Below are 17,250 nucleotides of genomic sequence, written 5' to 3' on the forward strand. Positions count from 1 at the left end.
CCACTGGGTGCTGGCACCTTCTAGGCACTCTGGAAATTTTAGCCCTATTCTAATGCTGTTATTGTGTACAGGGTCTGCCACATGTGAGCCAGGCAATTGTGACATGGGGTCGCTAACGGGACATCACCTGCTTGGCAAGACCTGCCGAGCTCCTACAACGCACCGGGCACCCTTCCAGGCATCGGGGATGCTGCTGCGAGCAAGACACCTGAGGGTCCTGCCCCCGTGGAGCCGAACGTGCTGGAAATTGCATTGGGGGTCTGAGAAAGGGAATGGAAAAAGACACGAGCATACACCTCTCCTATTTGCTGCAGGTGTGCTGGGCTCCTGGGGCGTCCAACGGAGGGAACTCTGACGTGGGTCTTTCTCCATCTGGAGCCTGAATGCGGCAGGCCGCCAGGATCTGCGCCCACGCCTGGTGTGAGCCTAGAACGGAAGGGCCAATTCTGATCCCGAGGTGGGTCTGTGAGCTCCAGACCCCTATAACTGTAGAGAAAACACTAAACAAAAATGACATCCAGAAAGCCAGGCCTTTGAGGGAGCCACAGGCCCCCCCCCCCCCGCCCGCAGGCCCTACAGACCCAACCCCCTGTAGAGTTAGGGCTCAGGGGTGGTGAGGCTGGGTGGGACGGTGTGGGGGGGCGGCTGGAAATACCTAGGGGAGGACGGAACGTGCAGTCTTGCTGCCATGGAAAGGCAGCACAGGAAGAGCACAGAATTGTGTCTGCGTCCTGGCACTTCCCCTGTGACTTGAGGCAGCTATTGCTCCTTCCTGGGCCCCTGTTTCCGGGCTGCAGGGTGATGTCACCCTCCCCCTGGGCTGTTTGAGAATGAACTGCAGTCCTTCCCATGTGAAAGCTCTAAGAGGAAAGTAGCCAAGAAAACACTTGTTCTGGGACCCGGGGTCGAATATTGCCCCCAACCCCTGCCCCAATACTCACACACGTGTACGCACACACACACACACACACACACACACACACACAGTCCACAGGGTCTTTCCTTCCCAGAGAGAGCCAGCCTGGGGGCCCCCTCCCCTACCTGGCTTCTCCTGGTCCTGGCCCCATGTTTTCATCTGGCTGATGACAGCCTGTAGGGCTTACTGACTCCTCTCCAGGAGGCTAGGTCAGCAGGATGAGCAGCTGCCTCCCTCCTCAGCTTCCCAAAACGGAAGGCTGGCCTGACCCAGAAACGTAGTGAGAATCTGGGGGCGGGGGCTGGGGGAGGGAGCACATACAGCAGGCACGTGGGAGGATCACTGGACAAGACCAGGGGTTCCCAAGTCCCACTGTGTGGCCTTCGGCAAGGGGCTTCACCTGTCTGAGCCATGAGGGTCCACTGAGGTGATGAATAAAGTGCTGGGCACATGGTCTGGTACACAGTCAGTGCTCAGTTAAATGTAAGCCATGACGGTGATTATAAACCGTAGTACAGCAGAGGGGTCAAGAGCCAAACTGCCTAGGTTCGAATCCCAGCTCTGCCACTTAACTGGGTGTGTAGACAAGGGTGAGTCGTGCAATCTCACTGAGCCTTGGTTCTCTCAGCAATAAAATGGGGATCATAAAAGTCCTTTCCTTATAGGGCTATAGGGGGATCGCATGTGTTAATATACATAAATTTTAAGTGCTTAGAACAGAACCTGGAGCGTGGAAAGTGCTGGATAAATGCTAATGTTTGCTATTTCTGTTTTCTAGCTGCACACCCTCCCTCCTCTCCTGCTGGCAGCATCCTTGAAATGAGAAGGTGGATGAAGGCTCTTGTGGGAAGGAGGCCTAGAGAGGAAGGAGTAGGAGGGTCTTCTAGAACACACCCATCAGCAGACTCACCCATAAATAAACACATAAACACACTAAGCGCTCCACCCGCTCAAATCCACACACGAACGGCTGGGGACCAAGCCACCCACCCAGAAACCTCACCCTGGCCCCGGCCCAGGTCCCAGGCAGCTCCGGCTTTCTTCTCTGGGTCACACAGTGATTCTCCCCGTTCTGGCCTCAGAGCCAGCCAGCCAGCCTCGCCCCTGCTGTAATTATAGGTGCGCTGAGGCTTCTGTGCCCGGCCATGACGTCAGCCTCAAGCTTCTAGCCTGATGATCTCACCAGAGTCAAGTGGGGACCCAGTCACTCGGGATGGGGGAGCGGGGGCACCTCAGCCTTCCTCTCTCTGCTAGTGGGGGAAGGAGGGTGGGGTCTCTACCAGTCAGCTCAGCACAGACCCTGGTCCCCCCCACCCCAAGCCCTGTCACCTGGCAGCTGTGTGCATACCTGCAAAATGGGGGTGGTGATAACATCCCCGATGTTGTGACGGTTCAACGGGTTGGCACGTGCTCGCCACAGAAGCATAAGAGGAGGCCAAAAATGATGGTAACTGTTGCTCTCCATAGTATTATTTTTAGCAAACGGCCTCATGCAGGCACTGCTGAACATCAAAACGATTTCTCAACCAATGACTCATTGAATTCCTTAACACCCCCACCCCACCCCACCCCACCCCACCCCAGGAGGAAGGCAGGGCTGAGACCCTGAAGCCCACGGGGGAGGGAGGGAGGTGGGGGAGAAGGGCATGCCCAACTGCCCACCTGTTGTTGGGGACAGATCAAAGTCAGAACGCAAGCTCAAGGGGCTGTTAGGTAGAAGGACGGTTTACAAATTCATTCTCCAAGCTATGTGGGAGGGGCAGGGAAGTCTAGAACAGGTCCTCTGTGGGCTCCCTGTGTCAGACCAGACCGCCTGCCCGGGTACAGCACCTTCTGATAATTATCATTATTAACAGTCATGCGGGGCTCCCATTGGCTAACACTTCCTGTGATAGTTTCCTCATCTGTAAAATGGGGACAGTGGCACTCCCCTTACCTCCCGGGATTGGTGGTGCCGTTGAAGCCGGTTTAATATTTGGAAGGCACTTAGAACAGGACCCAGCATACAGCAGGCATCATGCAATGGAGAACTCCAAACTGAATATGCGAAAGTGTCAGTCTGCTAAATGTTTAAGGATGGTTACCTCATGTGTTCCTCATGACACATCCATGCAGTGGCTGGCTACTATGGGGTCCATTTTACAGCTGGGAAAACTGACAGCTCACAGGTGGCTGGGGAATAATGTTACTGCTCTCAGAGGACACTGAAGGCAAGTGTCCACGCCGGGTTGTAAGTGGGCATTGCGGCCCAAAGCCACCTGCCTTCAAATGCACTGGGCTCCCAACCCTCTCCCCTCCTTCTGCAGGAGGCAGCAGGCTCTGGGGAAGGTATTACCGAGGGTGACCTGAGCCGTCAGCAGGCAGAGGGTTATTAATAGCCGGCCTTTGCACTGAGAGTGGGGAGGCGGCTCCGGGAGTGAGCCCTGGGAGAGGGGGCGGAGCTGAGCCCAGCTGGGGGGGGGGGGGGGGGGGGAGGAGAGTGTCCGACTGGCTGGCTGAACTCGGCCCCTCCCCTACCCCTGGGAGCCCAGCTGTTCCCTCAGCGGATTCTCAGGGGCTGGTTCATCACCTCCGAATACTCCTGTGACAGGAGGCGCTGAAAAACCCGCCTCCAGCCCCAAGCAGCAATAAATAGAAGGCTCTCAGCCCTGAAGAAGCAAGGAGAAGTTTCTAGGCCTGCGTCCCTGGGTTTATTAAGCTCCTGACTCTCCTCTAGACAGCTCAGTGGCTCTGGCTGAGAGCCTGGACAGTCTGGGAGGACAGTGACTGGCGGATCTCTGGTGAGGCAGAGCGGAGAGGGGCCCTCTGGAATTCTGCTGGACCAGCTGGTGGTAGCCTTTGGAGTGTCTTTGGGGGCAGGGATCCCAGCCGGGTGCACACCCTCTGTCCTTGGCAGTGGATGGTTCAGCATTTTCTGAAGCAGAAAAATAAGCTTGGAGGGCCAACCCACCCACATCACCTTGCTGTGTGACCTTGGGCAGGTGGCTCCCTCTCTCTGAGCCTCCGTTTCCCCTCCAGCTCAGCAGCCATGGCTGACGGTCAGATGCCCTTCTCCTGCCACCTCCCAAGCCGCCTGCGCAGAGACCCCTTCCGAGACTCTTCCCTCCCCTCGCGCCTGCTGGATGATGACTTTGGCATGGACCCCTTCCCGGACGACTTGACTGCCTCTTGGCGCAACTGGGCCCTGCCTCGATTCTCCCCGGCATGGCCTGGAACCCTAAGGTCAGGCATGGTGCCTCGGGGGCCCACGGCTGCAGCCAGGTTCGGGGTACCTGCTGAGGGCAGGAGCCCCCCACCCTTCCCTGGGGAGCCCTGGAAAGTGTGTGTTAACGTGCACAGCTTTAAGCCAGAGGAGCTGATGGTGAAGACCAAGGACGGTTACGTGGAGGTGTCTGGTGAGTGAGGGGCAGGAGTGAGAGAGAACCCGGGAGAAGGGTGTAGGCCTCAGCCCCGGGAATGGCCAAGAGAATGTTTGTTCCCTTAGAGGGTGAGCTGTGACAGCGTGACACAGGTGACTTCAGGGCTCAGGAATGCAGGCCACAGAAGTTATCTTTGTGGAAAAGCTGTCCTCTCCCTGGCTTCCAGGAGACACCTCAACCTGACCCAGTGGCTGGGGCCTTTGAGGGCTGAATCTATCAGTCAGAGCACAGTCAGGGAAGTAGAAACCACGTCACAGGTTTTGACAGAGAAAAAAATTAATAGAAAGGGTAAGTCAAACAGATAGAGAAGAAATACAAAGACAAGGACGAGATGGGGCACAGTGTCACAGCACAGTCTAGAAGAGTGTGTCAAGTGCTATGCTACGATAGAGCTAATGATCAGCGCAGGTTTCAAGAGGAATGGGGCCCCTTGTTCCAGATAAGGGCACTGAGGCCTGACGGTCACTATGAGGATACTAATTGGGACCTTGATTGAGCATTTACTCTCCGCTAGGCACCGCACTCTGCCCTTTACCTGCATCTCAGTGAAGGCAACCAGAGGAGGTGGGGCCTGTTTGTCTCCTCTTTTCACAGATGAGGAAACTGAGGCACAGAAAGCTGAAAGTAACTTGTCCAAGGCCGCCCGGATTCAAACTCAGGCTGTCTTGGGAATTGGGAGGCCAGAAGAGATTTGATGATTTATTGAGCACCTACTAGGTACCAAAAACTGGACTAAGACTCTTAGATTCCTTCTTCCAAGTAATCCTCACTCCGGCCCTGAGAAGCAGGGCTGTCTGCTCCCATTTCACAGCTGAGGAGGCTGAGGCCCAAGCAGAACTTGTCCGAGGTCACGCCATGAGTCAGCAGCAGGAAGAGTCTAGGCCTGCCCAGGACGCCAGGCCCGGGGTCCTTGCCGCCACATCCCAGCCTGGGAGAAAGGAGGAGGAGACAGGAGACTCAGTCCCTGCTGGGCAGGGGAACAGCTTTCTCTCTCTTCCCTCCCAATTAACGCTCCATTAAAAAGAGTGTGTTCCCGGCACAGGCTGGCAGGCCAGAGAATCAATAAAAGCCATTGCAAGGCAGGCTGGGCGGATACAAGCCCTGGCGGGGGCAGGCGGCGTGTAGGGGAAGTTTTCAAAGCCTCACAGGGCGGAATTGTAAACATCAGAGGCTCTGCCGGGGGTGGTGGGCCAGGAGACACGCTGGGGCCATGTGCGGATGGAGGGGTTCAGCCAGGGCGTTCCGAGTTGGCTGGTGGCCAGGCCTGAGTTCTGAAAGTGGCTGTGCCACACTAACCAGCAGGATGCTCAGAATGTTTATCTTTCCCGTGCTGTGTTTCCTTATCTGGAAATCGGGGTTCTGGTGCATGAGGATTGTTGTATTAAATGAGCTGACGGGGGTCAAGTGCGGACAAGGGTTCAGTATTGTTATTGCTGTGATGCTGCTGTTATTAAAATGCTGGGCACAGAGCAAGGCCCCAGTACACCATAAATCGTAGATGTTCTTTGAGACCTGGGTTCAAATCCCGACACTGCCCGATGGAAGACTGCTCAGAAAGTCTTCTCACTGTTCTGAGCCTCAGTTGCCTTATCTGCAGAATGGGGATCATGATAATATCTGTCCTGCAGATCTGTAGGGAAGATTAAACGTGAGCTGACAATATATGATAATAAATGCAGAGAGTCTGTAAAATGGAGCTAATAATAGTGTCTGCCTGGCACTCTGTAAACGATTATTATCACCACCTCTCCCGTCTCTGGTTTTCATTCGGACTCCAGAGTCTTCCACCCTTGGTTGGAGGTGTCCCCGTGCCCTCTGGCCCCTCCAGGAGACCCCTGAAGTATATCTCCCCCATTCTCTTCCTTTCTACGTGCTTCTTTAAAAAAAAATTTTTTTTTTTAATGTTTATTTATTTTTGAGAGAGACAGAGTGTGGGAGGGGGAGGAGCAGAGAGAGAGGGAGACACAGAATCAGAGGCAGGCTCCAGGCTCTGAGCCGTCAGCACAGAGCCCGATGCGGGGCTCGAACTCATGAACCGTGAGATCACGCCCTGAGCTCAAGTCAGGTGCTTAACTGACTGAGCCAGCCAGGTGCCCTTCTAGATGCTTCTTAACAGGTGGGTCCTGGCAGCTCCAGGCTGAGACCTCAGCTAAGCACCTTACTAATGCAGTGGCACTGAATGAGGCTTTGAGTGGATCATGGAGCCTCAGTTTCCATGTTTGTAAAATGGGGTGGTTGGGTGCTTCAATAAGACAGACAAAGCCTTTTTAGGTTGTAAAATGCTTCATAGGTATGTACTTAGCACCCTCAGCTTGACAGAATCCAAATCCCCTGAAAGTACCTATAGAGACTCTCATAAAATGGATATGAAGTCAGATTGATATCAGGGTTCCGTTTAAAATCAGCTCCAATCTTTTATCCTATATCTCATAATGACAGACCTATTCTTCTTCAAGCACTCGGTGTAGGCACTGTGCTAAATGCCTACAAATGTTGGCTCCCAGGTTCCTCATGTGGACTTGCAAGGAAATATAGGTAGGTTTGTGACACCCACTTTACAAGGAGGAAATTGAGGCTCAGAGAGAGTCACTCACCTGAGATCCCCTGGTCCTCCATGGCAACGTCTGAAATTCAAAGCCAGGCCTGCTGAGACAGTTCCGAGTCAGAATGGCTGGATTTTCTTCTGATTATGCGGCCTTGGGCAAATCCTCCCACGTCTTGGGCTTCAGTTTTACTGTTGGCCTTAGGTCTTAGGAGGAGTTGAACTAAATGAGCATTTGCCAAACAGTACATTTTAAGATACCACGAGGCACCTGAGAAATGGAAGGAAGGCGGTACAGATTTTTAAAAGGTGCCAGAGGAAACAAAATTGTAAACAGGTCTCCTTACTGCAGGACTTATCAGAGCTTTGATTTGCTACATTAATGTAGTTTATGGCTCTCTGGAGACAGCCCTGTCTTATCTGACCATATATGAGTGTATAGTTCCAGGCAAGTGTTTGGAAAATGCTAGACTAGATGCTTTCCATGATGCTTATACACCCCAACTCGCACCCTGCAGCCCGCAGCCAAGAAATGTTCTCTTCATGGGCCACTGGGCCCAGCCCTTGCCAAGAAGAAACTGGAAAACCCAGAGGCCTTATTCCCACCCCCTCTCCTTAATCCCAGGGCCTCTGCCTCCCCTGGAAACAGCACCTTCTTTCTTTAGCTGGGCCAATGGCTTTCCCTGAAGTGCTGACCCCTGCTTCTTGGCACCTACACTTCTCTGAGGCATGTTGAAAAAATAGCAGCTGTGAGGGGCCTCTGGCTTGCCCTGCCTCCAGATGAGTTCTTTTTTTTAAAAAAGAATCATAATTACTTTTTTCTGTTTACGAAAATAAAATATTTCCACGGTAGAAAACATAGCTAGGAAAGCAAAATAAGAAATTAAAAATCACTCATAATCCTTAAGCTGCCCCAATAAATAGATATTCAAATAATATGCAAATAGAAGCTTCAAGATGAGCCTCTGGTAGCAGCATCCACTTTCAACCAGGCTCCTCTTTATGGAAATCTGGGAGCTGCCCCTGCTCAGAGATCCTCCCCTCCCCAACCCCAATACCCTATTTTCAGGGCCTGGACAGGGAAGCTTAGCCTTTCAGGAGTAGTCCTTTCTCCAAACATCAAAAGAAGCCACAAGCCTTCGCCTTCACACGATATTTTTACCACTTACAAAGCAGTCCTGTGACTCATTTTCATTTGCTACTCACAGCAACCCCCAAATTAGGAAGCTATTGTCACCCCCATTTTAGAGAAGAATAAACTGAGGCTCAGAGAAGAGTAGAGATGGGCTAGAAAGTGTTAGAGCAGAGACGGAAATCCAAAACCCGAATACCTTTGCTCCAGCACTCCAAGCTGTGTGACCTTGGGCATATCACTTAACCTCTCTGAACTTCCGTTCCCCATCCACAAAATGGTAATAATGAGAGTCCCTGCTTTCTAAGGTTGTCACGAAAATTAAAGGAGTCGCTATTAGTAAGGGGCTGGGACAGTGGCTCACACCAAGAAAGCGCTGTATAAGAGTTTGTTGTTGCTTATTGTTCCCAGGACACCAGCGGTGCAAAAGGGCTGAGTCAGAGGCATTGGCCAGTCCCCAGGGGAAGCAGGCCTCTCTGGAGGCCCAGGCTCTGGGGGGGAGGGTGTCAGAGAACAGACAGTGCTCCTCGGCCACAGGCCCGGTTAGGGCTGGACAGTTGGTACTCACGGATTTGGCGGGCCCAAATCAACTCTCCCGGGGGCAGCGCGTTCAAAGCATAGCATGTTCTGGGTACCCAGACCCTGCAGTTAAACAACGAATTCCTATCAGTGGACCCCTTTCCACCCAGCCCGTGAGAGAATAAATTGATGCAACCTTTCCTAAGGGCAATCTGGCAATACAGAGCAAGTCTCAGAAATTCTAGAACTTAGAATTTATCCTAAAGATGTCGTCAGGCCAGATGCAAAGATCCAGCTGTAAGAACGTGTGGTGCCGTGAGGTTCTCTCTAAGGTCAGATACCGTCTCACTGCCCAAAAAGCCACGGATTGGCTAAATGAACTTAGGGGTCCCTACAGCGGAACGCTGCGCAGCCGTTAAAGAAATCACCTTGCCGAAGAATATTTGGCAAGACGTGGAGAAATGATTATAATGTGTTGGCAAGAGATAACAGTTTTGAGCATAATGCGCAATATGATCCCATTTCCTAAAATCTGCGATATGTATCTATCCTATATAACACTTATGTCCATACAAAGAAAAGTCTGGAGCGTATACAAAAAATGTGGTCTTGTCGCAGTGATGGGAGGACAGGTAGTTTTGATCACTTATTTCGGCATTTTCTACATTTTCTAGCATACACATGTATTATCTTACAGTCAGAGCAAAGTCAGTAATAAAGAAATTAGGAATAATGAAAAAACAATTGATAACATAATCGCCTATAAATCGTCAGTTTTTTTAAGACTGGGGCTGCCAAAAAAAAAAAAAAAAATCCCACAAGGTTATTTACACTCTGGATTCCACAGCCTCTCAGAAGGGTGTCCCCGTGGAAATGAGGGTTCTTGGCCTGGGAATGTGGCCCCACAGATGAGGAACAAATAAAGATAGGAGCTGAAAGGCTCCACCCTGCCCTAATCCGGTTTGTTTAAAGAGAAGTTAGAGACTCTCCCCATTAAAAAAATAATAAAAAAGGAGTAAGGAGCAGTCAATAGGCTCAGAAGTTGCTATGTAAATTGAAGGTGATAGCCAGTTTGGGCCCAAACCTTCTTATCTTTTCTCTTCCTCAGGTAAGAAAACAGCCCCACCCCTGCTACCCTCTAGAAGGTGGGGCAGGTGGAATTTCAAATCTGTGGTGTCTAAGGTGTCATTTCTTAAAGAAAGCCCTCTTTCAAGAGTCTGGGTGGGTTTTTTCTGTTTTGTTTGTTTGTTTGTTTAGCAGATTGAAACATTATTTCCAGGCAGTTCATCCAGTTTTAGGTAGAGATAATGTGGCTCAAAGAGCTAATTTCGGGCTGGAACAGGCAGAGGGGCATCAGACCCGCAGCCCTCGGTGTAGACTCAGAGGGAGCTGGTTCAGAGCTAAGGCCTGCCATACACCTGCTGGGTGACCTTGGACCCATCACTGGACCTCAGTTTCCACATCAGTAACCAAGGGGGAAAGAAGCCCACCTTCAGAGCTAGGAAAGACTGTGCGTCGTAAAGTCAACTGGGTGGCAGACTAGGGCTCAGCATGTGACCCCACTTCTTTTCTACCACCCCTCCTGGGATGTTAGCTTCAGGGTTCGACTGGCTGGTTAGGGGAAAGGGCCCAGAGGCAAGACTTAAAAGATACAACATGTGGTTCAGTTTCCGTGATTTCCTAAATCTAACTTGTAATTACCTACAAACCACCGTCTAGGCCTCCTGTCTGGTCCGTCGTCTTAGTTCATCTTTACGACAGCCTCGGCTCAGGGGGGTCCGTTTAGTAGACGAGGGACCAGAGAGGCTCAGAAAACTGGTGTCTCTGACCCCAAGTCAAACGGCGAGGCAGGGGCAGGGGCAGGATTCGAACCCAAGTCTGAGTCCTGACCAAAGTCTGGGGGACATCGATGCTTACGCGTGGCATTCCACTCTCTTCTAGGCAAACATGAAGAGAAGCAGCAAGAAGGTGGCATCGTTTCCAAGAACTTCACGAAGAAAATCCAGTAAGTGCCCTGGCAGCGTGGGTTCCAGGGTGAGGGTGGAGGAGTGGGTAGGGCCTGGGACCCAAGATCTGGGGCATCTCCGTCTTGGGCATCTCTCTTTCCAGATGAGCCCCAGTGAGGGAATTGAACCCTCACACCTAAAGGGGAGAAAGTGTCACAGAAAACCTGCCGTAGGGTCCCGGAAGAGGTTAAGTAGATCATGCTGTCACACCTGGGCTCAGTGCCCCGCGAGGCGGGAAGTTAACAATGTCACTTTACAGATGAAGAGCCCGAGAATTAGAGAAGCAAAATGATTTGTCTGTGATTCCGTGAAAATCGAGGCACTCACCCCGTGGCACGCTTGAGGGAGGATCTCCACCACCATCAAAAAAGACCCTCCCTTGGTGCCCGAGTGCCCAGTGGATTCTTTCAAAAGGGTGCCTGCTCTAAGTGTCCCAACGCAGGAGAGGGTACGCCTTCCCTACGGTATCCACAAGAATGGAGGCCGAACTTGTCCTGACATTGCTGTTTCCTCCTGGGAGGGGTTTGGAGGCTGAGAGGTTGGGACATGTGAAGGGTGGGTTTTGCTGAGGGCTGTGGGAAGGGCTGAGCCGGGGGAATCATGGGAGCGGCCGGAAGACCACCAGGCTGGGCCAGTGAATCGAAGCCACACCGGGGCCCTAAGGACGATGCCTGTAGGGAGGGAGACGACAGCCGGGTGCTGCTGGTAAACACCTCTTCCCTGTACTCAGCAGTTGTCCACTGCGTGCACTCTGGCTCCAAAGCCTTGTCCCAGTCAATGCCTTTAATCTTTGCAGCGGGCAGAAGAGACATTACCCTCCTTGTTTGCCGGGGAAACTAAATTCCCAGAGGTGTAAGGGGCTACCTAAGGTCCTTACAGTTAGAATTTAGCCCCAAACCGATCCCTGAACTCGGTTCAGTGCTCGTGCCCCGGAGCAAAGGATGCCCTTTCTTCACCTGTAAAAGGGATGGGGGTGGGTCTTGATTCCGGAATCCACCGACTGAAAATGAAATGAGATCAGAGCACAGCCACCAGCACCCAGCTGGTCCTCATAAGTGGCAGGCTATTATTACTCTCATTGGTGTGGTTATGGAGTCTCAACTCCACCCTCGGCCCTGGCAAAAATGTCCTGGTCTGGAGAGATTGCACCAGCTGAATTCTGAGGCTTCCTTCAGCTTGGGGATTCTGCAGTCCTGTCTCTCCTGCCGTGTGCCCATTCCTGACCCGCCCGGCGCCTCTGAGTTCTTAGAAGCCCATGGACGCTTCCCAGTAAGGCAAACAGCTAACTGTTTCTCTTTACGCTCGCTGGCTCGCCTGCCATCCCCAAGACCCACACCTCTTCCTGGTACAGCGGCCAGATCACACGCTGCTGAGAGGGAGAGGGGGGAAAAGAAGGGGGGACAAGTGCGGGGGAGCTGATGTTTCTTTGAAGAGACTCAAATAAGGTCTCAGGATGGAGTCACCGACAGGGCAACTCCGTGGAAGGGATTGAGCTGGAAAGAAGTCAGCGGGTTAATCATCTTTTAAAAACGTGGATTTCCCCATCTCTGATGCCTCCGGGAAAACAGCTTGCTGGGGTGATTTGACCAATGGAAATGTTTAAAGTTTCTCAAGGCACAGGCTGCTATTCGGTTGGGGTCCAGCAGCCGAGCTGAGCTTCTTGTTATAATATTGGGCTAGCCATTGTCTTGAGCCCCACAAGTGCCCTCCCTAGCCAACCTGGCCTTCCTGACCCTGTCCCTGGGATCCTCTGAGCCCCCCCACATGCCAACAACAGGGGGTCCCCAGGACCCTCCTCCATCACTATGCCATGTATTCCTCCATTCTGTCTGGTCATTGTCCAGCTGTGCCAGTTGCTAAATATTTTGAAGCTCACCTCTGGGTATAGGGAGACCTGGCTCCATGATAAAGAAAGTGGGTAACTTAGAACAACCAGCTGAACTGCTCTGAGCTTCTGTCCCCACATTTCCTCTGGACCAAGTTGTGATGGGGAATGAGAACATGTGTGTCAAACATTCAGCACAGGGTAAAGGCTCAGTGTTCAGTCTGTGAGGACTAATACTATTTTAAAAACTCTGCAAGGCTGGAGTCACATGAGAGCAGCTGGGACCTCCCAGGACCCCCTGGCTCTGCCCAGCCTCTAGACACCAAAGATGGCCCTGGCCCACTCTCAGGAGGCTCCATTGACTCTCCCCGGAAAAACTCTGGTCATCAGAGAACAGGGGGAAGTTCCTTCAGCCAGAATAAGATCCTTGGAGTTTTCCACCCAGGCAGGATGCTACAGCTGTTTGCCTTAGCCATGACTAGGAAATTCGTCCCAACACATCCATCCCCATGTGAAAGGCGCCATGTTGATTGGATGAGGGGGTGCAGGAGAGATCTTGTGGGTTGGGAGCAGGGTAAGACTGTAGATGGGATCTTTCCATAGCCAACTTGAATGTAAGGACAGGAAGCAGGGGACGCAGGAAGTCATTGATGGAGGATGCTCAGAGTCAAAGCAAACTTTAGGTCCCTGCTCTCCATCTTCCCAGGTATCTGTTTTGCTATTTACTGACACCTGTAATGTGTCAAGAGCCATAAGAGGGGTATAGGTGTAATATTATTTCACCTGTAAAAGAATCCTGTGGAGCCAGTGTTATTAAGTCCATCTTGTGGATGAGAAAACTGACGTTCAGAGGGATGTTGGAATTCCACAAAGGTCACACAGCTAGTGATGAGCCAGGTCTGGAATTCAAACACAGATCTCCCCACCTTCAAAGCCTATGACCTTCCTGCCCAGGTAGGGGAAACCGGATTGCAGTCATTTGAAGACCATCTTCAACTACTCTCTGCTTTATGTGTTTACATTCCCATATTATTAGTTGCTTAAGACTTCTTTCCTTTTTGATCAGGTTGCTTTTGAGAAAGTTAAAGTACCACCACTAATATGTTCACTGAAGAAGGCAGTCATAAAACAAACCCAATGAAAGAAAAATGTGGATAAGTTCCAACTAGATAGCATTACCTGCTTAAGGGTTTAAGCCTTAGATCAGCTCTGTCTCTGTTAAAAAGCGACAATAGCAAGGAATAGAGGCTAACAGCTTTAAAGATCATGGCAACACTTAGCTGAGATGTTCATTCGGATGCAAATGGAAGGATTGAGAGAGAATGGAAGAAGAATAATTTTCCCACCATGGTGGTTCAACATATAGGTCACCTGGTGAGAGACCTTGAACAAGTCTATTTTTATCTCTGGGTCTCAGTTTCCCCATATGTAATATGAGAGCACTGTCCTGAACAATCAAGAAGATTCTTTTAGGTTCAGACATTTTTTAGTTTGGTGATACCACAATGTGTGCTAAAATATTCACAGCCATCCAGGTTCCCATTTAAATGGTCAGTGACCGTAGTAACAATGTAGAGGCTAACATTTATTGAGCACTTAGGGTATGCCAGGCACTGGGCTAAGCCCTTCGCTTTCATTATCCCATGTAATTCTCCCAGACAGAAACTGTTAACCCACTTTTCATATAAGGACGTAGGTTCAGAGAGGCTAGATCACCAGTCCAAGGTCACACAGCAAGAGTCAGAATTCAAACTCAGATCTGCCTGCCTGCAAGGGCCATGCTCTGGACCATGGCTGCCCTGCCCCATTGCACCAGGTATGCTACGGGTTAGCATGTAAATAGTTAAACGGAGTCGGCCCATCCCCGGCAGTGGGAGGGAGGTCCAGACTTTTGGCCTTGTCTGTGCTTCAAGTTTGACTTGGTTCCTGCCCAAGTTCCCTCTTTTTCTTCCATCCTTCCCAGAAAGCCCCTTGTTAATCTCCGTAGCTCTAATTTGGCAGGAGTCTCCTGGGTAGATTCCACTCATGTGGCTACATGTTGCTACTCACAGAGAAAACTCCCCAGCCCCTTCAGGAAGGATCCTGCCCTGGCCAGGAACGGATCTGCCTCATTTCTTGGTTCTGTCATCAAAACCCCTGCATTTATAACAGGCAGAGTCATCCTGGACCAATGGAAAGATCTATGCTGATTGACCCTCCTAGCTTCCCTACCCTAATCCTTTTCTCAAAAGTCTGGTGCCAGAGGACGCAGTAGAGCAGAGCATCATGGGTTTGGAGACCAAGATTCCAATTCCATTTCCATATGCTTCTTACCAGCAGCGTGACCTTGGGCAAATCGCTTCACGTCTCTGTCCTCAATTTCCTTGTCTGTAAATCGGGACAGTGAGGGAACTTGCCTGGTGGGATTATTGTTAACAACTAAATGAGATGATATGCAGGTGAAGGTCATAGTTTCCATCATCTTTATTTATAATGGCATCCCAGCGAGGCCATGAACATGTTCTCACAATACCGGTAGTTTGATGAAGGAACCATGTCTCAAGATTGCCTCATTTACCCAAAACGATCCAAAAAATTATAATATATAGCTTCAGAACTGGAACCAGAGTTGGATTCAGAAATCCTGTCTTTGATGTTCTCACTCACTGAACATGTCACTTGATTTCCCCAAGTCTCTGTTAAATGTTTTATGCAACAGGCATATTAATTCCTACCTATTAGCCATTGGAGGATCATTATAAAGTTCTAGCCAGGTAATGCCTATAAATGTGTTTTGAGAACAAAGCAATTATGACCTGCCAAGAGCTACTTCAGATGTGACCCAAATCAAGGCTCATTCTTTTTTTTTTTTTTTTTAAGTTTATTTATTTACTTTGAGACAGAGAGAGAGAGAGCACAAGCAGGTGAGGGGCAGAGAGAAGAAAAGACAGAATCCCAAGTAGGCTTCCCACTATCAGCACAGAGCCAAATGCATGGCTTGAACTTACAAACTGTGAGATCATGACCTGAGCTGAGATCAAGAGTCGGACGCTTAACCAACTGAGCCACCCAGGCACCCCTCAAGGCTCATTCTAAGCATCATAGAGTAGCTTACTGTGCGACCATCCTGTTCCATCATTAATTCACCAATAACGCGTTCTCAGCAGGCACATGGCAGATGAAAATGTGTTGCCTGCTGTGACACCTTACCTATGTTCTACAAAGGGAGGGGAGTAGTGGCCATTTCTGCCAGCAGCCGGTCCATTGTGAGTAGAGGGACCTCAACCAAGGATCAAATATCTGGGCCCCAGGGACCTTTTAGGTTACTGTTCGAACACCACTTTACCATTTGCAAAGCATGTTCAGACTCTGTCTCACTTCAAATACTATACAATTTTAATATTCCTATCTCCGTTTGCAGATGAGGAAATTAACTCAGAGCAATTGAGTGACCTTCCCAAGATCATACAGCTAGAAAAGGGCAGAGCCAGGATTCAAACCCAGCGTTGTATGCCCTAAGAGCCCAAATTCATATCAGAAACATTTTCTTTTGGGGCGTCTGGGTGGCTCAGTCGGTTAAGCATCCGACTCTTGGTTTCAACTTAGGTCATGATCTCACGGTTCGTGAGTTTGAGCCCCACGTGGGGCTCTGAGCTGACAGTGCGGAACCTGCTTGGGATTCTCTCTCTCCCTCGGCCCCTCCCTTGCTCACGCTGTCTCTGACTCTCTCTCTCAAAATAAATAAAGTTAAGAAAACTTTTCTTTCAAGTGAAAAAAAGAATGTTTAAGCCATATTAACAATAATACATGAATAGTATCTCGTGCTTCTTTCTCCTAGGCTTCCTGCAGAGGTGGATCCTGTGACAGTTTTTGCCTCGCTTTCCCCAGAGGGCCTGCTGATCATCGAAGCCCCCCAGGTCCCCCCTTACTCACCATTTGGAGAGAGCAGTTTCAACAACGAGCTTCCCCAAGACAGCCAGGAAGTCACCTGTTCCTGAGACCCCAGTCTTGGCCCATCTTTATCCCTCCCCAACTGCAGGGCTTCTCTGTATTCCAGAGTACATTACTTTAGCTGAATTCATAGATTTAGTGACTAAAATGTTAGGGGTGGGGGTGGACTGACCACGGACTCCCTGGATAGTGTAGTAGTAGGTTTTTCCACAGGACGGTACAATTGGCAGGGTCCTGCTCAATTGCATTAGGCCAAAATGCTGGGAGATTGTTTCTTTACCTTTTCTATCATGATGAAGATGTTGCACATTCTATAGTTGCAGAACAGATAGAAGGGGACATGACATTTCACACTGTATCTTACCTTGCAGCTAATGCAAAAGGTTGCTTTTCTCTGGGGACCTCCCTGTCACCCAGATTCCTATTCTGGGCTCCTGGTTTCCATGCCTGCTCCATGGTTTGGTTGACGGAGCCCACTGGCTCACCCCACTGTGTTTCTGCAGCCCTGGTCTGCAAAGGGGTATAGATAGGTCTTACATCCCCATATGGGATTTATCCAACAGCCACATGAAAACAGTGCCTTCTGCTCTTCACCCAGGCATTTGTAGCATGTTCCCAAGTTGGCACTCCCTGAGGACTCTGGAAACCGATGTATTCTCTGGCTAGAGTCTCCCCTTTCTCGTGCCTCCTATGTCCAATTTGGGATTTTTACAGAGGGGGCTGTCTCCAAACAGCTCCACCAGGAACCAAGCAAAGGCCAGACAGACTGGCAGGCAGGCTAGTGGTATTGTGTATATGAGTGAGATGTGTGTGTCATTGTTATTTGAATTGTGCTGTTGTTTAGGGGGGAATTAACAGTAAATAATAATAATAAAAAAAAGGAGCTGATGTTCTTAGCTTTGTGTGCTTCTTTTGGTGACAAACTAAATGCTATGCCACTTAGATACCCAATATCAATTAG

The 17,250-nt window shown here is 50.4% G+C and overlaps 1 protein-coding gene and 1 long non-coding RNA gene across 2 annotated transcripts; one reads left to right on the forward strand and one right to left on the reverse strand.

The window, feature by feature from the left end:
• Nucleotides 1-1,259: 1,259 nt before the first annotated feature.
• On the reverse strand, nt 1,260-8,478 carry LOC109277557 (uncharacterized). Its single transcript, XR_002085203.2, has 4 exons — nt 8,209-8,478; nt 6,930-7,148; nt 4,871-5,965; nt 1,260-2,418 (listed from the first exon to the last, which is right to left on the reverse strand). It is a non-coding gene; the product is annotated as an uncharacterized LOC109277557 (long non-coding RNA).
• On the forward strand, nt 3,472-17,177 carry HSPB8 (heat shock protein family B (small) member 8). Its single transcript, XM_019467313.2, has 3 exons — nt 3,472-4,311; nt 10,470-10,533; nt 16,177-17,177. The coding sequence occupies exons 1-3, from the start codon at nt 3,945-3,947 to the stop codon at nt 16,334-16,336; spliced, it is 591 nt and encodes a 196-aa protein (XP_019322858.1). The 5' UTR covers nt 3,472-3,944; the 3' UTR covers nt 16,337-17,177.
• Nucleotides 17,178-17,250: the final 73 nt, after the last annotated feature.

This window comes from Panthera pardus, unplaced genomic scaffold, assembly GCF_024362965.1.
Source record: "Panthera pardus isolate Hobbes unplaced genomic scaffold, ASM2436296v1 HiC_scaffold_15, whole genome shotgun sequence".
In the NCBI taxonomy this organism is placed as follows: domain Eukaryota; kingdom Metazoa; phylum Chordata; class Mammalia; order Carnivora; family Felidae; genus Panthera; species Panthera pardus.